General features: G+C 42.1%; 3 protein-coding genes across 3 annotated transcripts; all 3 read right to left on the minus strand.

Annotated features, from left to right (window-relative positions):
- Positions 1–3,577: 3,577 nt before the first annotated feature.
- Positions 3,578–4,880, minus strand: LOC133021430 (trace amine-associated receptor 13c-like). Its single transcript, XM_061088286.1, has 2 exons — positions 4,714–4,880; positions 3,578–4,394 (listed from the first exon to the last, which is right to left on the minus strand). The coding sequence occupies exons 1-2, from the start codon at positions 4,878–4,880 to the stop codon at positions 3,578–3,580; spliced, it is 984 nt and encodes a 327-aa protein (XP_060944269.1).
- A 4,823-nt stretch (positions 4,881–9,703) lies between these two features.
- LOC133021431 (trace amine-associated receptor 13c-like) lies at positions 9,704–11,093 on the minus strand. The gene is made up of 2 exons (XM_061088287.1): positions 10,927–11,093; positions 9,704–10,520 (listed from the first exon to the last, which is right to left on the minus strand). The coding sequence occupies exons 1-2, from the start codon at positions 11,091–11,093 to the stop codon at positions 9,704–9,706; spliced, it is 984 nt and encodes a 327-aa protein (XP_060944270.1).
- A 4,790-nt stretch (positions 11,094–15,883) lies between these two features.
- On the minus strand, positions 15,884–17,059 carry LOC133021429 (trace amine-associated receptor 13c-like). The gene is made up of 2 exons (XM_061088285.1): positions 16,893–17,059; positions 15,884–16,700 (listed from the first exon to the last, which is right to left on the minus strand). Exons 1-2 carry the CDS (start codon positions 17,057–17,059, stop codon positions 15,884–15,886), a joined length of 984 nt encoding a protein of 327 aa, XP_060944268.1.
- Between the last annotated feature and the right edge of the window lie 9,207 nt (positions 17,060–26,266).

A 26,266-nucleotide genomic window follows, 5' to 3' on the forward strand; every position in this document is an offset into this window, starting at 1 on the left:
CCCCCCTCTCTCTCTCTCTCAGTGACATTAGATCTAATGAATGTTTTATTTGCAGAGTTTGATGGAAACAGTTGTTGGAGCTGAACGTCTCCGTCTGTCCAGAGGACGAAGAACCAGACGCAGCTGATTAGAAAATTAAAAATCCTGTTGAAATGTTTTCTGACTCGTTCACACCAACAGGAACATGTGGGAACATCCAGGCGAGGGGCGGAGCCTGTAGAGCAGCAGGAGGCGGGACGTATTCTAATTAATAAAAACGAGACATGTACGATCAGAATCAGAATTATTTTTATTGCCACGTATATTTTCATGTATTGGAAATTACCATGGTTTGGTTGGTGCACTGTACATAAAAACAAAAACAATGTGGTTGTTTGTCCACAAAGTCGTTTCCTGTGAAGATGGCGTGGTTTCGTTGCCATGGTGATTGGGACATTATGATGGCGACTTGTTTCTTTGATTTGAAACTTGATGGGTTTTCTTGTGACTGACTCATATTCCAATTGTTCACTTTGAAACCATTCGAGGACACTGAGCGTCTCTCTCTCTCTCCTCTCAGTCTGAAGGGTAATTACTGTCTCGCTCGTCCACTCGCTGTGTCTCAGAGTCTCTCCATCATGTCCTCGGTCTCGCTGTCGACCTCTCTCAGGCTCATCTCTACTGTTTCCTGTCTGCCTGCTCACGGACCAATCAGCTCAGGCACCAAACAGGAAGTTCATTCATATTCAAGACGTCGTCTAACGACTTCATCACCTCCATGTATTTAATGAAGAATCTGGAGTCTTGTGTGTCATTTAGCTACAGAGGGGAGGGGTCTTCTAGAGGGGAGGGGCCTATATAGGGGAGGAGCCATGCAGCAGCTCAAACATCAGAAGACAGAAATCCACAGTTGTGTAGACAAGTGTCAGATACGACTGTTCAATACGAGTTGTAAGTTGCTTTGGATAAACACATCTGCCAAATGACATGTAATGAATGAAAAATACTAATATTATATGAATAAAAAAAATATTATTATATTATATAAAATGTAAGATTTTAAAGATTTTCTTCTTATATCAACATTAGAATGTGAGTGAGTCTCCTCCAGTGGAACTGAAGAGTCTCGAGCAGCGAAGACGCTTCAACGTCTGAGTCATGAACGTTTCTCACGAGGCAAAACAGAAGAAGTGTTTCCTGAGATCAGTGAAGCACAGCTCCCAGCAGGGGGCCGGGTTTCTAAATAAATGGTTATTCTGACACACACACACACACACACACACACACACACACACACACACACACACACACACACACACACACACACAAGGCTGTGATGCAGAAATCCTTCTTTTGTCCACTTATGTAACAACATGTTTGGTCTAAATCTATGTTTGAATATTCGGGTTGATCCGTCCTTCTCTCTGAAGATGGACGACCTCGCAGCTCGACAGTGAAATCAGGAATTTTGGTGCAATTCCATGAATTTATTGATTTTCTAAGAGATGATTTAATGGATCTTGATTAAAAATACACCAGACATATTTATAGGACTAATAATTATTTCTCTACACCTCAAAATTACTCTTCCAGTTGCTGGACCTGGTTCTGACGGATTTCCCTCAGTGACGTCAGGAAAGTCTCGTTTCCACTCATGGTGCTGAAGCAGGTGTTTTGGGAAAGTGGAAAATGAAAAAAGGATATTTAAGGTGAAGCAGCTCAGACATCAGTGGGTTTCCTCTGCAGCTGCATGGACGCGAGTCTTTACCTCTTACTGCCACCTAGTGGTGAGTCAGAGTGAACGCAGTGTCATGTCAGTGTGAATGAAGAGAGTAAAACAACAGCTCCCATGAAAAATGATCTCCCACTTTAATGTGTGAGGAGAGTGTGTGTGTGTGAGTGTGTGTGTGTGTGTGTGTGTGTGTGTGTGTGTGTGTGTGTGTGTGTGTGTGTGTGTGTGTGTGTGTGTGTGCTAGTGTGTGTGTGTGTGTGGACAAACTAAAAGAATCACAATAGACGTTTAATAAATGTTTGTTTCTGATTCTGATTTGTCTTGTTTCATGTCGCTCTTATCTCACTGATGTTTTTATTAAGTGTTTCTGATCAGTTTGGTTTGACTCAGTTATTTAATAATATAAAATCTAAATATTCGTGTCTTATTGTTGACGCCGGCTCAAATGATTCTGTGAATGTAATCAGATTACTTCTGCTTCAGAGGCTTCATGACGAGAAACTTCCTGTTTCATCACAGCTCCGATGAAACAATAATCATCAATAACGATTCTAATGAGATTCATTTGTAGAGAACTTTTTACAAAGTGATTCACAGGAGGATAAACTACTGTAATATAAAATACTAAATACATTCAAATTCATTGAGAGATGAAAGCTGATTTTAAAATAGAACATTTTCAGGAGGCATTAAAAATCAGCAACATATAATTTGTGGTTTTATTTCCATTCTTCATCGTGGTTCATCCTCGAAGACGTGTTAGTTTACATTCATTTAATTCTCCCACAGTGGAACCAGCAGGCGATACACAACTGTGCTACATGTACACATATTACTTTTTATTATTATTTCCTTACATGATATATATATATGTAGATATGTAGTAAACACATATATATCAACATTAACAAACTATTAGAAGTTTTATATATTGAAATATATGTCAAGCCTATAAAAATGTGTTTTAACATTATATAAAATCATATAAAATCATATATGTATATATATATATATCCATAGATATTATACTTTATTAATTTAATATCGGCTGATTTATAGGATATATGTTTAGCTCAATAATAATTTTCCTTACATATGTACACGTTTAAGAACCACATGTATCTTAAGTGTTCAACACACCTACATGTTTAACATACCGGTGTATATAATATATGCTAATATTGTAGACATTTATGTTGCATACATATATATGTGTCCCACATCCCAACTATACATATTAATATTATGTATATAAATATTAAATATACACATTTATGTTTAAAATGAAAATAAAACACATGTCGTGTCGTTTTGTAAAATGAATGATGTTTTAATAAATTTTCCAATATAATTCAGACAAATACTATATGTCAACATATCATATAACCCCAACATATATTTGTCATATAGATATTTTTCATATAGGATGACATATAGTATTTGTCTAAATTATATTGGCAAGTTTATTAAAACATCATTCATGTTACAAAACGACACGTGCTATATGTGATTTTCTTTTCATTTTAAACATACATGTGTATCTTTAATATTTATATACATAATATTAATATGTATAGTTGGGATGTGGGACACATATATATGTATGCAACATATATGTCTACAATGTTAGCATATATTATATAAACCAGTATGTTAAACATGTCCACACATGAATCCATGAGAGGAACATATGTGTAAACAACACATTTATAGGTAACATATAATATTTACACATATAGTTCCATGTGTGTGTGTTTGCTGCTGAACTCGTCATTTCTCTGCTCGTCAGTGTTTTCATCTCAGAGGAAAAAGAGACTTTGATGAAACATTTTTCATATTCTTCCTCATTGTGTGAAAGCAGCGAGTCTACAGGACGTGAGCCTGACAGGAACCAGGCTGGAGGATCTGAAGGTTGAGGATGAGAGTCGCTGCCTTTCTGAACCAGGGGTAGAACAAGGCGTAGACCAGTGGGTTGAGACACGAGTTAAAGTAGAAGAGGAACAACACAAAGAACCCAGAGGAGGAGTTGAGCAGCTGCTCTCCTGCCAGAGCCACTCCGTAGTAAGGACAGAAACAAGAGAGGAAGACGAGGACCAGGACCCCGAGCGTCCTGGCAGCTTTCAGCTCGGACCTCCTGCTGCTCACGCTCACGTGGAGCTGCAGCGTGACGGCGGTGACGTGGCAGCGCATCGCACGCGCCTGAGCCACGGCCACCACGAACACACGCGTGTACAGGACCAGGATCACCGTGATGGGAACCACGAAGGTCACCACCAGGTCCACCACTCCTGCTACGTAACCAATGACGATCAGACATTCTCCCAGGCAGGAGTTGAACCTGTCGGGACGCAGCAGCTCGTCCTTCACCAGCAGGCTGCTGTAGAAGACTGAGAAGAGCCAACACGCACACACACACACTTTCACTCGGCCCTCGGTGACTCGGCTCCCGTAACGCAGAGGGTCACAAACGGCCACGTAGCGGTCGACAGAGATCAGCACCATGTCTCCCACCGAGGTCGAGGTGACGATGAAGGACACGTAGTTATAGAGAGAACACAGCAGATCCCCGAGGAACCAGCAGGACCACTTCCTGAGGACTTCACCAGGCATCAGCAGGAGGCCCACCAGCAGGTCTGAGACGGCCAGAGAGAGGAGGAGGATGTTGGTGGGAGAGTGGAGCTGCCTGGAGAGAGAGAGAGAGAGAGAGAGAGAGAGAGAGAGAGAGAGAGAGGGAGAGAGAGAGAGGGAGAGAGAGAGAGAGAGAGAGAGAGAGAGAGAGAGAGAGAGAGGAGAGAGAGAGAGAGAGAGAGAGAGAGGGAGAGGGAGAGAGAGAGAGAGAGGGAGTGGGAGAGAGAGAGAGAGAGGGAGAGAGGGGGAGAGAGAGAGAGAGAGAACATTCATCCAACAGCAGCAAAGAACCAACACATCTGTCTCTTCTCTATAATGTGAATAAAGTCCCACATGGATCAGAAGCTCTCTGTGAACAGCGTGTGTGTTCCTGCCTGAAGTGTGAGATGGAGATGATGACGAGCAGGTTGAGAGCCACCGTGAGGACGGACACCGAGTACAGGAGCACGTGCACCAGCACGCCCTCGGGCCAGGAGGAGCTGGGCCTCCTGCAGGAGGTGTTCATGTGAAGTGGGAAGCAGAGCTCCCCCCCGTCCTCCATCTTCAGAGCTCCCTGGTCACCTCCTGGAACTGCCTCTCTGTCAGCTCCTCTATTTATCCTCCTGGTTCCTGCTCCTCTGGTGGACTCTGACGTCCCTGGTCTGGTCTCTGAGGGACGTCCTCTCTCACCGGCTCACAGCAGGAGACAGAAAAACTGCACGACGATCACATTCTGGCTGTTTTCCAGATTCAGGTGAAGCCCATTTGACCTTTGACCCCTGATATGTGGTCAATTTACCTTTGAGTGAAATTTTTGGACAGAATTTGGAGACAAACTGAAACTCTCCTAATACAAATTTATAATTTTTATTTCAAATAGAGAATCTTGAATTTCTTTTCATGCGCCACATATTCAACACTTTTATATAAAAATGCATTTTAAAAGTGGACAAACTAAAAGAATCTTAGTAGACGTTAAATAAATGTTTGTAAAGATGTTTCTCTCGTTTCAGGTCGCTCTTATCTCACTGATGTTTTTATTAAGTGTTTCTGATCAGTTTGGTTTGAATCAGTTATTTAATAATATAAAATCTTAATATTCGTGTCTTATTTTTGACGTCGGCTCAAATGATTCTGTGAATGTAATCAGATTACTTCTGCTTCAGAGGCTTCATGACGAGAAACTTCCAGTTTCATCACAGCTCCGATGAAACAATAATCATCAATAACGATTCTAATGAGATTCATTTGTAGAGAACTTTTTACAAAGTGATTCACAGGAGGATAAACTACTGTAATATAAAATACTAAATACATTCAAATTCATTGAGAGATGAAAGCTGATTTTAAAATAGAACATTTTCAGGAGGCATTAAAAATCAGCAACAGATAATTTGTGCTTTTATTTCCGTTCATCGTGGTTCATCCTCGAAGACGTGTTAGTTTACATTCATTTAATTCTCCCACAGTGGAACCAGCAGGTGATACACAACTGTACTACATGTACACATATTACTTTTTATTATTATTTCCTTACATGATATATATATATATATATGTAGATATGTAGTAAACACATATACATCATACATTGACAAACTATTAGAAGTTTCATATATTGAAATATATGTCAAGCCCATAAATATATGTGTTTGTACATCATATAAAATCATATAAAATCATATATGTATATATATATATATTCATAGATATTATATGAAATAATTTAATATGGGCTGATTTATGGGATACATGTTTAGCTCAATAATGATTTTCCTTACATATGTACATGTTTAAGAACCACATGTATCTTAAGTGTTCAACAAACATACATGTTTAACATACTGGTTTATATAATATATGCTAATATTGTAGACATTTATGTTGCATACATATATATGTGTCCCACATCCCAATGTTGGGACTGAGGTCCCAGTGATCTGACTTATAACAAAGAGTCGTAAAACTTGGGACCCGCCTCAGGAGACCCCTTACATTTAAAAATCCAGCATGGAGCTCTTATCTCCATGTGGCAGAAGATCACTTCCTGGGTCCCCCACTGTAAACCGCCCCTTGGGGCCAAATTCTGATGGTTAATTGGCCGGGGGCCACACTGACCCCTGACCCCTCCTCCCAGGGGGGAGTCATCTGGAACATGACTTAAATAGGCTGAGCTCACAGAAACCTTTCTCTTTCCTCCGATGCTGACGTTCCCACCAGGCCCTTTCGGGTCTGCCCAGAGGTTCCAGCAAACTTAAGGAGGGAACTACTTTTCTCTTAACTGCTCTTTTTCACTCCAGCACAGAGGTCCCCACCAGGCCCTCCGGGTCTGACCAGAGGTTCCCGTTGCTTAAGGAGGCAATAAGATGTTTGTTTCAATTCATTTCATTCATTTATTCTTTTATCTTAGTCGACGTTTTTATTTTGAAAAGGACTTTTCCTGTTTTAACTTGGAAAGACCAAACAGGAAATTGCTCGCTGGACGATCTCAGACTGTTTCATTTTCCCCACGGACTTTACTTTTGTTTTTCCAACGATCTACAAACGGCTTCAAACCAGCCGTCCCCTGCAGAAGCGCGAGATTCATTCCGCTGAGGAGCACGAGCTCCACATACCTGAGGAAGAAGGACGACGTTCATCCCGTCACGGAGCACGAGAAAATCCGCTCCTTGTCCGGTCCAGCGGCTGAGCTCCGGAGCTCCGCTCGTGAGAGAGACCACGTGATTCACTGGCCCCCGACACATTCGCGCCGAGGCGCAGACACACCGTGAGGGTGGTACAGTAAGAGACTTGATTATCTGGGCAGATGTTAGTTTTAATACGTAGCGTATTGATTTAATACTTGAGTGTATTTTGTTGATGGAACCTCCGTGTTCCATTGTTTTAGCCGGCCACTACTCCGAGCCGCTACTTCCGGTTTCCGGTTTGATGGCAATGTTTTGTGTTGCAGTGAATAGGGCCGCGAGAAGCGCCTCCGCCCGCACTGTTAACATCTGTGTGAGTCTGCAGTGATTTCACCGATCAGAACCTCGGCCCACAACGTTAGCTTGAGGGCTGAGGGGTGAATCACTGTTAACTCATCTCAGGCGTATTTTTAAGAGTTTGTTCTCTTCCCTCTCTCTCTCTCTCTCTCTCTCTCCTTCTAGACCGACCTATACACACTTCCGATCTGTATTTAGAATACAGTTCATGTAACATAGTTGAATCTATATTCAGAGAGGCGGAACACATCTGGAAACCATGCGGCCCAGGGCCAAAGCAGAGACAAAGAATTCTCTTTGTCTGAAAATCCCTTTGTGTAATTCATGTGACGACCACCGGTGTGAGCTCCGGCCACATGGTCATTAACATAGACTCCATCTTGAATAACGCAAGTTAACCCACCATTTTGAGTCTATTATTGCCACGCCTCCTCTCTCTCTCTCCTCCCATCCTGGCTCTAAATTCATAACGGCTCCGCCATCTTGTTTTGTAGTCAATCCGCCATTTTGAGAGTTTTTAGGCCTTGATTCCACGAATCATGATCGGCCGCCATCTTAGATGTGACTGCGTCATCGCCACGCCCCCTTCCTTTTCTCTCTCACTCTCGCTCTCTCACACACACACACACACACACACCCACCCACACACACACACACACACACACACACACACAGACACTTTGATAGACACAGACAGATACACACACACAGAGACACATAGATGGACCAGAGGTTACATGCGTGTTCTAAATTGTGATAAGCTGCTGTTGTTATCTTTGAAATATGGGAGTTTGTTAAAATGAAAAATCATTAAATAACACTAACTTTATTTCACATACACACACATAGACACACATACACAGAGAGACACTTTGACACAGACACACAAACACAGAGACAGACATGCATAGGTAGACCGCAGGTTTTACATGTATTTTCTGAATTGTGATAAGTGCTGCTGCTGTGTTTATCTTTGAAATATTGGAGCTTGTTAAAATGATAAAAATCATTGAATAACATTATAACTTTATTTCCCCTTTTTAATAAATACTTTTGTAATTAAAGTATCTGTAGTCTGTGATTATTTGTGCATAAGTGTGTGAATACAGCTGGATTATGATTGCCTGTGCTCGAACTTAGAAGCCTTCACTGTTAAGTAATCGTTAATATTAAAATATTGACATTATTAATTTGACATTTATCATTATGAGACTGATAATTATAGCTTGATTCCGTTGGTCCCTGTAACCAGGGTGGTGCCCCCCTTTCTCGATTATTAATATAGATAGTATTATTCTTAAATTGATAATTTTATTGTTTTTGACTAATTATTTTCATTATTCTTGGTTGATAACCTTATCATTGTTAATTGATAGCTTGTACTTTCTAATTGATAATTCCTATTTTCTCATCAGTGGTTTTATTGTTATTTGATTACTGATCATCTTCAATTAATAATTTAATTATTTTTGATAGATAATTTTTATTATTTTAATAATCATATTTCATGATTATTAATAATTAGCCAACGTCAAGTCTACTCCTATTGCACAACACCAAATACAAATATTAATATTATGTATATAAATATTAAATATACACATGTATGTTTAAAATGAAAAGAAAACACATATCGTGTCGTTTTGTAAAATGAATGATGTTTTAATACTTTTTCCAATATAATTCAGACAAATACTATATGTCAACATATCATATAACCCCAACATATATTTGTCATATAGATATTTTTCATATATACCTAAAACATCTCATGGATTCAGCAAACACACACACATGGAAACTATATGTGTAAATATTAAATGTTACCTATAAATGTGTTGTTTTCACATATATTCATCTCATGGATTCATGTGTGGTATATTTTTATATATACCTAATACATGTTTTAGGTATATATGAAAAATATCTATATCAAAAATGTTTGTTGGGGTTATATGATATGATGACATATAGTATTTGTCTAAATTATATTGGCAAGTTTATTAAAACATCATTCATGTTACAAAACGACACGTGCTATATGTGATTTTCTTTTCATTTTAAACATACATGTGTATCTTTAATATTTATATACATAATATTAATATGTATAGTTGGGATGTTGGACACATATATATGTATGCAACATATATGTCTACAATATTAGCATATATTATATAAACCAGTATGTTAAACATGTCCACACATGAATCCATGAGAGGAATATATGTGAAAACAACACATTTATAGGTAACATATAATATTTACACATATAGTTTCCATGTGTGTGTGTTTGCTGCTGAACTCGTCATTTCTCTGCTCGTCAGTGTTTTCATCTCAGAGGAAAAATAGACTTTGATGAAACATTTTTCATATTCTTCCTCATTGTGTGAAAGCAGCGAGTCTACAGGACGTGAGCCTGACAGGAACCAGGCTGGAGGATCTGAAGGTTGAGGATGAGAGTCGCTGCCTTTCTGAACCAGGGGTAGAACAAGGCGTAGACCAGTGGGTTGAGACACGAGTTAAAGTAGAAGAGGAACAACACAAAGAACCCAGAGGAGGAGTTGAGCAGCTGCTCTCCTGCCAGAGCCACTCCGTAGTAAGGACAGAAACAAGAGAGGAAGACGAGGACCAGGACCCCGAGCGTCCTGGCAGCTTTCAGCTCGGACCTCCTGCTGCTCACGCTCACGTGGAGCTGCAGCGTGACGGCGGTGACGTGGCAGCGCATCGCACGCGCCTGAGCCACGGCCACCACGAACACACGCGTGTACAGGACCAGGATCACCGTGACGGGAACCACGAAGGTCACCACCAGGTCCACCACTCCTGCTACGTAACCAATGACGATCAGACATTCTCCCAGGCAGGAGTTGAACCTGTCGGGACGCAGCAGCTCGTCCTTCACCAGCAGGCTGCTGTAGAAGACTGAGAAGAGCCAACACGCACACACACACACTTTCACTCGGCCCTCGGTGACTCGGCTCCCGTAACGCAGAGGGTCACAAACGGCCACGTAGCGGTCGACAGAGATCAGCACCATGTCTCCCACCGAGGTCGAGGTGACGATGAAGGACACGTAGTTATAGAGAGAACACAGCAGATCCCCGAGGAACCAGCAGGACCACTTCCTGAGGACTTCACCAGGCATCAGCAGGAGGCCCACCAGCAGGTCTGAGACGGCCAGAGAGAGGAGGAGGATGTTGGTGGGAGAGTGGAGCTGCCTGGAGAGAGAGAGGGAGAGAGAGGGGGGAGAGAGAGAGAGAGAGAGAGAGAGAGAGAGAGAGAGAGAGAGAGAGGGAGAGAGAGAGAGAGGGAAAGAGAGAGAGAGAGAGAGAGAGAGAGAGAGAGAGAGAGAGAGAGGGAGAGGGAGAGGGGAGAGAGAGAGAGAGAGAGAGAGAGAGAGAGAGAGAGAGAGAGAGAGAGAGAGAGAGAGAGAGAGAGAGAGAGAGAGAGAGGGAGAGGGAGGGAGAGAGAGAGAGAGAGAGAGAGAGAGAGAGAGAGAGAGGGAGAGAGAGAGAACATTCATCCAACAGCAGCAAAGAACCAACACATCTGTCTCTTCTCTATAATGTGAATAAAGTCCCACATGGATCAGAAGCTCTCTGTGAACAGCGTGTGTGTTCCTGCCTGAAGTGTGAGATGGAGATGATGACGAGCAGGTTGAGAGCCACCGTGAGGACGGACACCGAGTACAGGAGCACGTGCACCAGCACGCCCTCGGGCCAGGAGGAGCTGGGCCTCCTGCAGGAGGTGTTCATGTGAAGTGGGAAGCAGAGCTCCCCCCCGTCCTCCATCTTCAGAGCTCCCTGGTCACCTCCTGGAACTGCCTCTCTGTCAGCTCCTCTATTTATCCTCCTGGTTCCTGCTCCTCTGGTGGACTCTGACGTCCCTGGTCTGGTCTCTGAGGGACGTCCTCTCTCACCGGCTCACAGCAGGAGACAGAAAAACTGCAGGACGACCACATTCTGGTTGTTTTCCAGATTCAGGTGAAGCCCATTTGACCTTTGACCCCTGATATGTGGTCAATTTACCTTTGAGTGAAATTTTTGGACAGAATTTGGAGACAAACTGAAACTCTCCTAATACAAATTTATAATTTTTATTTCAAATAGAGAATCTTGAATTTCTTTTCATGCGCCACATATTCAACACTTTTATATAAAAATGCATTTTAAAAGTGGACAAACTAAAAGAATCACAGAAGACGTTAAATAAATGTTTGTAAAGATGTTTCTCTCGTTTCAGGTCGCTCTTATCTCACTGATATTTTTATTAAGTGTTTCTGATCAGTTTGGTTTGAATCAGTTATTTAATAATATAAAATCTTAATATTCGTGTCTTATTTTTGACGTCGGCTCAAATGATTCTGTGAATGTAATCAGATTACTTCTGCTTCAGAGGCTTCATGACGAGAAACTTCCAGTTTCATCACAGCTCCGATGAAACAATAATCATCAATAACGATTCTAATGAGATTCATTTGTAGAGAACTTTTTACAAAGTGATTCACAGGAGGATAAACTACTGTAATATAAAATACTAAATACATTCAAATTCATTGAGAGATGAAAGCTGATTTTAAAATAGAACATTTTCAGGAGGCATTAAAAAATCAGCAACAGATAATTTGTGCTTTTATTTCCGTTCATCGTGGTTCATCCTCGAAGACGTTTTAGTTTACATTCATTTAATTCTCCCACAGTGGAACCAGCAGGCGATACACAACTGTACTACATGTACACATATTACTTTTTATTATTATTTCCTTACATGATATATATATATATATATGTAGATATGTAGTAAACACATATACATCATACATTGACAAACTATTAGAAGTTTCATATATTGAAATATATGTCAAGCCCATAAATATATGTGTTTGTACATCATATAAAATCATATAAAATCATATATGTATATATATATATATTCATAGATATTATATGAAATAATTTAATATGGGCTGATTTATGGGATATATGTTTAGCTCAATAATGATTTTCCTTACATATGTACACGTTTAAGAACCACATGTATCTTAAGTGTTCAACAAACATACATGTTTAACATACTGGTTTATATAATATATGCTAATATTGTAGACATTTATGTTGCATACATATATATGTGTCCCACATCCCAATGTTGGGACTGAGGTCCCAGTGATCTGACTTATAACAAAGAGTCGTAAAACTTGGGACCCGCCTCAGGAGACCCCTTACATTTAAAAATCCAGCATGGAGCTCTTATCTCCATGTGGCAGAAGATCACTTCCTGGGTCCCCCACTGTAAACCGCCCCTTGGGGCCAAATTCTGATGGTTAATTGGCCGGGGGCCACACTGACCCCTGACCCCTCCTCCCAGGGGGGAGTCATCTGGAACATGACTTAAATAGGCTGAGCTCACAGAAACCTTTCTCTTTCCTCCGATGCTGACGTTCCCACCAGGCCCTTTCGGGTCTGCCCAGAGGTTCCAGCAAACTTAAGGAGGGAACTACTTTTCTCTTAACTGCTCTTTTTCACTCCAGCACAGAGGTCCCCACCAGGCCCTCCGGGTCTGACCAGAGGTTCCCGTTGCTTAAGGAGGCAATAAGATGTTTGTTTCAATTCATTTCATTGATTTATTCTTTTATCTTAGTCGACGTTTTTATTTTGAAAAGGACTTTTCCTGTTTTAACTTGGAAAGACCAAACAGGAAATTGCTCGCTGGACGATCTCAGACTGTTTCATTTTCCCCACGGACTTTACTTTTGTTTTTCCAACGATCTACAAACGGCTTCAAACCAGCCGTCCCCTGCAGAAGCGCGAGATTCATTCCGCTGAGGAGCACGAGCTCCACATCCCTGAAGAAGAAGGACGACGTTCATCCCGTCACGGAGCACGAGAAAATCCCCTCCTTGTCCGGTCCAGCGGCTGAGCTCCGGAGCTCCGCTCGTGAGAGAGACCACGTGATTCACTGGCCCCCGACACATTCGCGCCGAGGCGCAGACACACCGCGAGGGTGGTACAGTAAGAGACTTGATTATCTGGGCAGATGTTAGTTTTAATACGTAGCGTATTGATTTAATACTTGAGTGTATTTTGTTGATGGAACCTCCGTGTTCCATTGTTTTAGCCGGCCACTACTCCGAGCCGCTACTTCCGGTTTCCGGTTTGATGGCAATGTTTTGTGTTACAGTAAATAAGCGCCGCGAGAAGCGCCTCAGCCCACACTGTTAACGTCTGTGTGAGTCTGCAGTGATTTCACCGATCAGAACCTCGGCCCACAACGTTAGCTTGAGGGCTGAGGGGTGAATCACTGTTAACTCATCTCAGGCGTATTTTTAAGAGTTCGTTCTCTTCCCTCTCTCTCTCTCTCTCTCTCTCTCTCTCTCTCTCTCCTTCTAGACCGACCTATACACACTTCCGATCTGTATTTAGAATACAGTTCATGTAACATAGTTGAATCTATATTCAGAGAGGCGGAACACATCTGGAAACCATGCGGCCCAGGGCCAAAGCAGAGACAAAGAATTCTCTTTGTCTGAAAATCCCTTTGTGTAATTCATGTGACGACCACCGGTGTGAGCTCCGGCCACATGGTCATTAACCTAGACTCCATCTTGAATAACGCAAGTTAACCCACCATTTTGAGTCTATTATTGCCACGCCTCCTCTCTCTCTCTCCTCCCATCCTGGCTCTAAATTCATAACGGCTCCGCCATCTTGTTTTGTAGTCAATCCGCCATTTTGAGAGTTTTTAGGCCTTGATTCCACGAATCATGATCGGCCGCCATCTTAGATGTGACTGCGTCATCGCCACGCCCCCTTCCTTTTCTCTCTCACTCTCGCTCTCTCACACACACACACACACACACACCCACCCACACACACACACACACACACACACACAGACACTTTGATAGACACAGACAGATACACACACACAGAGACACATAGATGGACCAGAGGTTACATGCGTGTTCTAAATTGTGATAAGCTGCTGTTGTTATCTTTGAAATATGGGAGTTTGTTAAAATGAAAAATCATTAAATAACACTAACTTTATTTCACATACACACACATAGACACACATACACAGAGAGACACTTTGACACAGACACACAAACACAGAGACAGACATGCATAGGTAGACCGCAGGTTTTACATGTATTTTCTGAATTGTGATAAGTGCTGCTGCTGTGTTTATCTTTGAAATATTGGAGCTTGTTAAAATGATAAAAATCATTGAATAACATTATAACTTTATTTCCCCTTTTTAATAAATACTTTTGTAATTAAAGTATCTGTAGTCTGTGATTATTTGTGCATAAGTGTGTGAATACAGCTGGATTATGATTGCCTGTGCTCGAACTTAGAAGCCTTCACTGTTAAGTAATCGTTAATATTAAAATATTGACATTATTAATTTGACATTTATCATTATGAGACTGATAATTATAGCTTGATTCCGTTGGTCCCTGTAACCAGGGTGGTGCCCCCCTTTCTCGATTATTAATATAGATAGTATTATTCTTAAATTGATAATTTTATTGTTTTTGACTAATTATTTTCATTATTCTTGGTTGATAATTCCTATTTTCTCATTAGTGGTTTTATTGTTATTTGATTACTGATCATCTTCAATTAATAATTTAATTATTTTTGATAGATAATTTTTATTATTTTAATAATCATATTTCATGATTATTAATAATTAGCCAACGTCAAGTCTACTCCTATTGCACAACACCAAATACAAATATTAATATTATGTATATAAATATTAAATATACACATGTATGTTTAAAATGAAAAGAAAACACATATCGTGTCGTTTTGTAAAATGAATGATGTTTTAATACATTTTCCAATATAATTCAGACAAATACTATATGTCAACATATCATATAACCCCAACATATATTTGTCATATAGATATTTTTCATATATACCTAAAACATCTCATGGATTCAGCAAACACACACACATGGAAACTATATGTGTAAATATTATATGTTACCTATAAATGTGTTGTTTTCACATATATTCATCTCATGGATTCATGTGTGGTATATTTTTATATATACCTAATACATGTTTTAGGTATATATGAAAAATATCTATATGAAAAATGTTTGTTGGGGTTATATGATATGATGACATATAGTATTTGTCTAAATTATATTGGCAAGTTTACTAAAACATCATTCATGTTACAAAACGACATGTGCTATATGTGATTTTCTTTTCATTTTAAACATACATGTGTATCTTTAATATTTATATACATAATATTAATATGTATAGTTGGGATGTGGGACACATATATATGTATGCAACATATATGTCTACAATATTAGCATATCTTATATAAACCAGTATGTTAAACATGTCCACACATGAATCCATGAGATGAATATATGTGAAAACAACACATTTATAGGTAACATATAATATTTACACATATAGTTTCCATGTGTGTGTGTTTGCTGCTGAACTCGTCATTTCTCTGCTCGTCAGTGTTTTCATCTCAGAGGAAAAAGAGACTTTGATGAAACATTTTTCATATTCTTCCTCATTGTGTGAAAGCAGCGAGTCTACAGGACGTGAGCCTGACAGGAACCAGGCTGGAGGATCTGAAGGTTGAGGATGAGAGTCGCTGCCTTTCTGAACCAGGGGTAGAACAAGGCGTAGACCAGTGGGTTGAGACACGAGTTAAAGTAGAAGAGGAACAACACAAAGAACCCAGAGGAGGAGTTGAGCAGCTGCTCTCCTGCCAGAGCCACTCCGTAGTAAGGACAGAAACAAGAGAGGAAGACGAGGACCAGGACCCCGAGCGTCCTGGCAGCTTTCAGCTCGGACCTCCTGCTGCTCACGCTCACGTGGAGCTGCAGCGTGACGGCGGTGACGTGGCAGCGCATCGCACGCGCCTGAGCCACGGCCACCACGAACACACGCGTGTACAGGACCAGGATCACCGTGACGGGAACCACGAAGGTCACCACCAGGTCCACCACTCCTGCTACGTAACCAATGACGATCAGACATTCTCCCAGGCAGGAGTTGAACCTGTCGGGACGCAGCAGCTCGTCCTTCACCAGCAGGCTGCTGTAGAAGACTGAGAAGAGCCAACACGCACACACACACACTTTCACTCGGCCCTCGGTGACTCGGCTCCCGTAACGCAGAGGGTCACAAACGGCCACGTAGCGGTCGACAGAGATCAGCACCATGTCTCCCACCGAGGTCGAGGTGACGATGAAGGACACGTAGTTATAGAGAGAACACAGCAGATCCCCGAGGAACCAGCAGGACCACTTCCTGAGGACTTCACCAGGCATCAGCAGGAGGCCCACCAGCAGGTCTGAGACGGCCAGAGAGAGGAGGAGGATGTTGGTGGGAGAGTGGAGCTGCCTGGAGAGAGAGAGAGAGAGGGAGAGAGAGAGAGAGAGAGAGAGAGAGAGAGAAGGAGAGAGAGAAAGAGGGAGAGAGAGAGAACATTCATCCAACAGCAGCAAAGAACCAACACATCTGTCTCTTCTCTATAATGTGAATAAAGTCCCACATGGATCAGAAGCTCTCTGTGAACAGCGTGTGTGTTCCTGCCTGAAGTGTGAGATGGAGATGATGACGAGCAGGTTGAGAGCCACCGTGAGGACGGACACCGAGTACAGGAGCACGTGCACCAGCACGCCCTCGGGCCAGGAGGAGCTGGGCCTCCTGCAGGAGGTGTTCATGTGAAGTGGGAAGCAGAGCTCCCCCCCGTCCTCCATCTTCAGAGCTCCCTGGTCACCTCCTGGAACTGCCTCTCTGTCAGCTCCTCTATTTATCCTCCTGGTTCCTGCTCCTCTGGTGGACTCTGACGTCCCTGGTCTGGTCTCTGAGGGACGTCCTCTCTCACCGTCTCACAGCAGGAGACAGAAAAACTGCAGGACCATCACATTCTGGCTGTTTTCCAGATTCAGATGAAGCCCATTTGACCTTTGACCCCTGACATGTGGTCAATTCACCTTTGAGTGAAAAACTGGTCAAAAGTAAAGAAAGTTCCCTCGAGGTGAAACTCTGACCTTTGACCTTCGAAGACAGAAACCAAATCAGTGAATCCAAGTCAATGTTTGGATGTTATTATTTATTTCCTTACATGATATATATATATATATATATATATATATATATATATATATATATATATATATATATATATGTAGATATTTAGTAAACACATATATTTCACACATTAACAAACTATTAGAAGTTTCATATATTGAAATATATGTCAAGCCCATAAAAATATGTGTTTGTACATCATATAAAATCATATAAAATCATATATGTATATATATCCATAGATATTATGTGAAATAATTTAATATGGGCTGATTTATAGGATATATGTTTAGCTCAATAATGATTTTCCTTACACATGTACACGTTTAAGAACCACATGTATCTTAAGTGTTCAACAAACCTACATGTTTAACATACTGTTTTATATAATATATGCTAATATTGTAGACATATATGTTGCATACATATATATGTGTCCCACATCCCAACTATAAATATTAATATTATGTATATAAATATTAAAGATACACATGGATGTTTAAAATGAAAAGAAAATCACATATAGCACGTGTCGTTTTGTAAAATGAATGACGTTTTAATAAACTTGCCAATATAATTTAGACAAATACTATATGCCATCATATCATATAACCCCAACAAATATTTGTCATATAGATATTTTTCATATATACCTAAAACATGTATTAGGTATATATAAAAATATACCACACATGAATCCATGACATGAATATATGTGAAAACAACACATGTATAGGTAACTCACAGCAGGAGACAGAAAAACTGCAGAACGATCACATTCTGGCTGTTTTCCAGATTCAGACGGAGCCCATTTGACCTTTGACCCCTGATATGTAATCAAGTCACCTTTGAGTGAAAAACTGGTCAAAAGTAAAGGAAGTTCCCTTGAGGTGAACAAACTCTGACCTTTGACCTTTGACCTTCGAAGACAGAAACCCAATCAGTGAATCCAAGTGAATGTTTGCACAGAATTTGGGGACAAACTGAAACTCTCCTAAAACAAATAATTTTTATATCAAACCAAGAATCTTGAATTTCTTTTCATTGCGCCACATATTCAACACTTTTATATAAAAATGCACTTTGAAAATGTATCATCATCCTTAATTTTTATTGCTATTCTGATGTTTTCTCCTGTAATAAAACTACTATTGACTTTATCTTCATAAAATAAAATTCTTTCACAAACTTTCATTCTCATCTTGCCAAAACTTACGTCAACTGAAAAAAGCCCCAACGGTTCAGCAGCTGTTGCATCAGATGTTGTTGTTGTTGCATTGTGTGTTTGTGTTGAACTGTTTTTCTTCACACCTCTGATTGTGACACCAGGTGTGAACAAGTGTCCTGAGTCACAGTCATTAGGAGACACACTAATGGAGAGGAACATATGTGTGTGTGTGTGTGTGTGTGTGTGTGTGTGTGTGTGTGTGTGTGTGTGTGTGTGTGTGTGTGTGTGTGTGTGTGTGTGTGTGTGTGTGTGTGTGTGTGTGTGTGTGTGTGTGTGTGTGTGTGTGTGAGTGAAAGAGACAAACACTGATCCACAGAGAGTCGAGGTTCAGTTCTCCACGTCAACTTTCTTTAACTTTATTCTCTCTGCTTTATATTTAAATCCTAATTTTCTTCTTCTTCGTCTTCTTCTTCTTCGTCTTCTTCTTCTTTTACAGGAGACTCACAGTGATTGCCTGAATGAGACAGACTGGGGAGTATGGTGGGGGGGGGCAGCACATACTAAGCCATGGCTCTAACCTGAGCGCAGGAGTCGCTGTGTTATTTTCTCCCTCATTAAACATGACAATTCTATCCAGCACAGAGAGCGTGGCTGGCAGGTTTCTGACTATAAGAGTGGAAATACACAGTATTAGTTTTAATTTAATCAACGTGTATGCACACAACCAAGGTCCTGAACGGGTTACTCTTTTTAAATTATTAAAAAACATGTTGGGTAGTGTTGGTCAAGGGGAATGTATTGTACTGGGGGGGGATTGGAACTGCTGCACGGATGTCAATCTGGACCGAACAGGACAGGAGCTCCATCCTCCTCTTTCCTGGGCCAGACAGTCAAGGAGGCAGATCTAGTGGACCCGTGGAGGAGGCAACATCCTTCAGCCAGGCAGTGGACCTGGATAAAGATAACAGACGGCAGGATCCATGGTGCCCGGCTGGACAGATTTTATATATCCGCTCCTTTTATCACCCATGTGACAAACTGTCAAATTCACCCGGTTGGTTTCACAGACCATCATCTAGTTCTAGTAGATCTACTTTTATCTCCTGCTAGAAAGCCTGGATCCTTCTGGCATTTTAATGTTAAGCTTTTAAAGGATTTAAATTTCTGTGGGAATTTTAAACTGTTCTGGGCCAACTGGGAATCAAAGAAAGACTTGTTTCCCTCCCTGAGTCAGTGGTGGGAGGTTGGCAAGGGTCAAATTAAGGTGTTCTGCCAGCAATACACTGCGTACTCTTCAGGGAACATTAAAAGAGCGATGGAGCAGCTAGAGGCCGACATAAAGGAGCTGGAAAGTGTACCTACCAACACGGAGACATTAAAAACTAAAAAACAACAACTAAACTCCTTTCACCAGGAGAAGGCCAAAGGAGCTCTGGTTCGAGCTCGGTTCCAGAAATTAAAAGACATAGACGCACCCACCACTTTCTTTTTTAATCTGGAGAGATCGGTGGCCCAGGGGAAGCAGATGGTGGGTCTCCGGCTGCCGGATGGGAATATAACAGCAGAACCAGCCGAGATGAGGAGACACGCGGTGGAGTTTTATTCCGACCTGTTTGGGGCAGAGGAGTGTGACGCTGAAGCTGTGGCCGAGTTGCTGCAGGACCTCCCACAGCTGAGTCCAGGTGAGAGGGACATCCTGAGCTCGGACATCACTCTGGAGGAGCTGACCACTGCAGTTTCGCAGATGGCTGCAGGCAAGTCACCAGGTTTGGATGGATTACCGGCATTCACATATCTGGAACATTATGGGACAGGATCTGCTGGATGTCTTGAAGGAGTCGTTTGGGAAGGGGCTTCTTCCAGCCTCCTGCAGACGAGCTGTAATATCACTCCTGCCGAAGAAAGGGGATCTGACCCTGCTGAAAAACTGGAGACCCGTCTCTCTTCTATGTAGCGACTATAAGGTTTTATCTAAGGTTTTAGCAAATAGATTCAAGGTTTTTATGGAAGTGTTTATTGGTAGTGACCAATCTTATTGTGTACCAGGTAGGTCAATGCAAGACAATTTGTTTTTAATGAGATGATTTTTGATCTGTGTACAACGTGTAATATTAATATTGGCATTATTTCCATTGACCAGGAAAAAGCATTTGATCGTGTTGATCGTTCATTCTTGTTTGCCACACTGCAGGCTTTTGGGGTTGGGGAGCATTTTCTGTCCTGGGTGAAACTATTATATAATGATACGTGTTGTGTTGTGAAGGTGGGGGGAGGGCTGAGCAGACCTGTACCAGTTGAAAGAGGGATAAGGCAGGGATGCCCCATCTCAGGCCAACTTTACAGTGTGGCAATCGAACCGCTCCTGTGTCGGCTCAGGACTCGGCTGAAAGGCCTGCGTCTGCCTGAGCTGGCTCACAGCCCCCCAATAGTAATATCAGCTTATGCGGACGATGTGAACATCTTTGTCAAGGATCAGGCAGACATCCAAGAATTAGAGGGCAGTCTGTCATTGTATGCGAAGGCGTCATCAGCAAAAGCGAACTGGGGTAAGAGTGAAGCCTGTGTGATTGGTCAGTGGGACGCAGGGAGAGTACCCCGTCTCCCTGGGAACCTGACATGGGGAATTAAAGGGTTAAAAGTCCTCGGCTTGCATATCGGCAGTGAAGAGATAGAGAGGCAGAACTGGGAGGGAGTGCTGGGAAAGGTGCAGGTCAAGTTGTCTAAATGGAAATGGTTGCTACCCCAGTTGTCCTACAGGGGAAGAAGTCTGAGAGTCAATAACCTGGTTGCAGCATCCCTGTGGCACAGACTCTATGTGCTCACTCCTCCACCGGGACTCATGGAGAAACTACAGAGGCTCCTGGTCGACTTCTTCTGGTCGGGTCACCACTGGGTGCGGGCGTCCGTGCTGTACCTCCCTGTGGCAGAGGGGGGCCATGGACTAACCGACATCATCGCCAGGACTGCTGCCTTCAGACTGCAGGCAGCCCAGAGGCTCCTGTACGGCCCCACACTGTGCTGGTCGGCTGTGGCACGCCTGCTGCTCTGGAGAGCCGGGGGCCTTGGTGATGACAAACAGCTGTTCCTGTTGAACTCTCCGCAGCAAAAACTAACTGGACTCACGCAATTTTATACCTCTGTGATAGATGCCTGGAGGACACTCAACTTCACGAGACCTCCGGACCCCGCGCCTGGGATGTGGCTCTTTGATGAGCCACTGTTTGATAACGGTTTCCTGGTCACTTCAGTCCTGACATCCACACCCACTTCAACAACGGTAAAAAACAAGTTCAGGGAGGCAGGAATAGTGAAGCTGGGCCACCTGACCCGGACGTCACTTGAGAGGCTGGCAGAGGTGACGGGAATTCGATCCACCAGAATGCTGCGGAGCCTCGTGGACGAGGTGTGGCAGGCGCTGCCCCAGGCTCTGTGGACCTTTGCCCAGAACAAAAGTCAGGCGGACCAGTGGACCAAAACACAGGAATACGTGTTCCCTATCCTGAAGGTGAGTCCTGCAGTGGGGGAGTGGACAGAAGAGAGCGGCCGACTGCTAACCATCAGGACTCCAGCACTGGGCACCTTCAACACCTCTGGAGGTAAACAGCTGTACCACAGCTGCGTGAAGGTCCTGAACTGTCGCTCTCTTGCAGGAGTCAGGGAGTCCAGGTGGACTGAGGTTTTTGGCTCAGACTATTCCCCTAGTGGCAGCTGGCGGGTCCTGTATAAACCTCCGGTGGAGAGACGGATGGCAGACATCCAGTGGAGAATTATACATGGAGCTCTAGCTACAAACAGATACAGAGCTCACCTGGACCCAAGCACTGAGGGGGGGTGTCCATTCTGCTCACTGCCTGAGACCCTGGAGCACTTAGTGGTGTCCTGTCCCCGGTTAGCTGACATGTTTAAACAGCTGCAGGAGTGGGTGGGGGGGTTAGGAGAGGTGTTCTCGTTGCCACTCTTTGTGTTCGGACCCAAGTACACAGCAAGAAAAAAAACATACTATGGTTTTAATGAATTTTCTTTTTTCTAATGCAAAGATGGCAACCTGGATTAGTCGAAAAAACAAAATGGCTGGGGGAGGATGGACAGATCCACTGCGCTGTTTGAGGCTGAGCATTGAACATGCGTATGTTACACTTACTAGCAATGTGGAGGGTTTCAGGGCTGTGTGGGGGGGGGGGGGGGCAGGTCCTGTGCTCACTGGGGGAGAACCAGTCTCTGGTTTTAACATTTTAGGGTTGGTTTATGATGTGTGCGTGTATATAATGTTTTTATCCCTTGTCTTTTCCAAAAAAATGTTTGAGTAATTAAGAGCTTCTTCTTCTTCTTCTTCTTCTTCTTCTTCTTCTTCTTCTTCTTCTTCTTCTTCTTCTTCTTCTTCTTCTTCTTCTTCTTCTTCTTCTTCTTCTTCTTCTTCTTCTTCTACTGTTTAATTGTGTCTCTTCTTCCTGTGATTGGTCCAAAAGTCAAAACTGTCCAACAAAGTGTTTTCACTCTGGAACAGAACCTGGTTCAGTTTAATCCAGATCCAGAACTCCTCTTCTGCTCTGAGGAACCGAGGGCTGGAACCAACGTCCAGGTGCATTACTGCTGCTGTACCCCCCCCCCCCCCCTCCCCCTTCTCTCTTTGTGGATGAGTTTTGTGTGTCTGTCTTCAGGCTGTTGTGTGAATGGACGTGTGTGTCCTGTTCCCACGCTCCGACCCTCAGACACTGAACTGATTAAAGAGACGTGATTGGCTGAGCAGGATGTCTCTCTGATGTCTCAGTGACTCATTTGTCTGATTCACTTAAATCTTCTTTTCATGTTTCTGTCTTTGACCGCAGTCACAACCTGTGAGTTCTGGTTTGTCAGCTGACCTGAGGTCTGTGCTGCGGAGATGTCAGGACGTCCTCAACAGACACTGAGGGTCTGGTCCATGTCCCGTCTGTGAACATGGAGGTTTCACAAGTATCACAGAACAGCAGCCTTACGGCTCAACAAGGCCAGAGGTGAGTAGAGTCGACTCCATGAGATCTGGAGTTCCAAACAACATCAACACAAAGATAATAACAAAGATAATAACCCTGAGAGACATGAGTGAATACACAGAGCTCCTGCCAGAGAGGATTTACAATGCAAAGCAGCCAGAAACATGGAAGAGGAGTTCAGATACGATCAGATCTATCTGCACAGTGACATGCATCCAGAAATACATGAGAAAAAATTGTTGTTTGCATATTTGCCTTTTTGCATAAAGAGTTCAACAGAACACTCTTGTCTGTAGAGGAGGAAATGGAGTTACATTTCCCTAAAGCTGCACTAGAGCTGGATCAGTTAGGTGTTGGTGGAGGACACTGGGACAGACAGTCCACCGAGCAGCATCAGGATGGACCGGATCCTCTTTGGTGTCTTGTGTCTCTCAGGTCAGTGAATTTAACTGTTTGTATGATGTCTAACTGGAAATATGAATATAGAGATTAATTTGAGTCCTCATACATAACAACAATAACTGGTTTCCTCCTCAGGGTGCCTCACCTTCTCCACCTGCCTCCTCCACCAGTACCACTTTGTGTCTGAAGCAAAGACTTGGACTGAAGCTCAGAGCTACTGCAGAGAGAAGTACACCGACCTGGCCACTGTGGGAAAGACTGAAGAAATGGAGGAACTGAACCACACAGTTTCTGCTGCTGGTCACAGGTCTCAGGTTTGGATCGGCCTGTACAGTCATGTGGACTGGAAGTGGTCAGATGGGTTCAACCAGAGTGGAGCTGAATATAGGAACTGGAATCCTGGTGAACCAAACTATTATGAAGCCAATCAGCTCTGTGTGGAAATGAATAGAGAAGGAAAATGGTTTGATGATATCTGCCATGACCCACGTCCATTTGTCTGCTACAATGGTAATGTTGTGCTTTATATTGATCTTTACGATAAAACATCATGTTTAAGATATGATTTTGAAATCCATTGTGTGATCTCAACAATCCCTCTTTTGTCTCAGACTCAGCTGCAGGAGGATTCAAGTTTGTGCCAGTGTATACAGCAAAGAATTGGTCTGAGGCTCAGAAGCACTGCAGAGAACACTTCACAGATCTGGCCACTGTGAGGAACGAAGCTGACAACGAAGAGATAAAGAGCTTGATACCAGGTGATACCGCAGGTGGACGTTGGGCATGGATCGGTTTGTACAGAGATCCTCAGATTTACTGGTCCGACGGGAGTAACTTCTCTTTCAGCTCCTGGGTCCAGGATTTCAACAAACTTGGCTCGATGAAAGTCGTATGTGGTGTTGCAGATTTTAACAAGGAAGGAAAATGGAGATTCATTCCCTGTGAAGAAAGAAGAGCATTTGTCTGCTACAGCATGGAACAGCGCGGCTGGTGCTTCCTTGAGTGAGAGAGAGAGAGAGAGAGAACACATCCTGACATCAGAAAAACAGTAATTGTCTCAATAGTGATTCTAATAACGTTAATGCATTAATGAATATTTGGATGATGTTTGTTTTGACTACTGTTTCTTTACAGTGAGAGAAACTAGAAATGTCTTGTGATGTACTTGTGTGTTATCACTTCATGAATCTGCTCTGTGATGATTCTTCAACACAGACACTTTGGATCATTTAGACTCCGCCTGGTTTCAAACTCCTTCTGTATCTTTTCATTACTGTTTTGCATTTTGCATTTCACTTTTTACTTCACTTTTTATGTCTTTTATCTTTTAGATATTTTATATAAATATGTTTATGTCTAAATAAATGTTACTTTGTATAAATATTAGAAAAAGTGAGTAAATAAGAAGTAAATAGTGAGTAAATAATAATCTCTTTTTATTGTTTTTTTTCTTATGTGTGGTGTATTTATTGTGTTTTTATGTATCTATGTTCATTGTATGCACCAATAACCAGAGCAAATTCCAGGTAGGTGTAAACCTACTTGGCAATAAATACCTTCTGGTTCTGAATCTGATTCTGGTTCTAATTCTGATTCTGGTTCTGATTCTGATTCTGATTCTGATTCTGATTCTGGTTCTGGTTCTGGTTCTGGTTCTGATTCTGATAATCCTCTTCGTGAACGAGATCTCAGCTCTTAGCTCTCAGCTGTTTGTTTTGTCAGATTTAAAAGCAAAATTGCAAGAAAACATTAATAATTCACTGGTGTTGGGTTTATGGAAACTCCTGTCTTATAGAAAATAGATTGGTAAGATTAAGTAGATAGACAAAAATGTGTAAATGTATAAATGCATCAATAAATATATGTATATGCAACATAAAAAAGTGACTTATGTGTTCTATTTTCTTTTTGATATAAAATACCTTGAGCAGCACACATTAGTAGCTTCATTAAATATATGTATTGAAATAGTGACCAGCTGTGTTACCAAAATCCTCATATCTCCAACATGACCAGCGAATTATAACTTTTTTTTTTTTTTTTTTTTCCAACTTTATTTATAATTTTTCCATACTGAAAACAGTGACATCATTAGTTAAGCATTTCTTACAAAAGTTGTACACCCGCCCCCCACCCCCCACCCCAGCCAGGTGGCATCCCACAAACATATCCACAAAAACACTCACGAATCACATTGACAGACAGAACACCAAAAGAAGAAAGCAAATATAGACAAATACAATAAAGAGACAGGCCAAAGGGAAAAAAAAAAAAAAAACAGAAAAAAAAAGACTCAAACCAATCTGTGTTGATCATTATGGTCATAACACCAA

Source organism: Limanda limanda, chromosome 16, assembly GCF_963576545.1.
Source record: "Limanda limanda chromosome 16, fLimLim1.1, whole genome shotgun sequence".
Classification (NCBI taxonomy): domain Eukaryota; kingdom Metazoa; phylum Chordata; class Actinopteri; order Pleuronectiformes; family Pleuronectidae; genus Limanda; species Limanda limanda.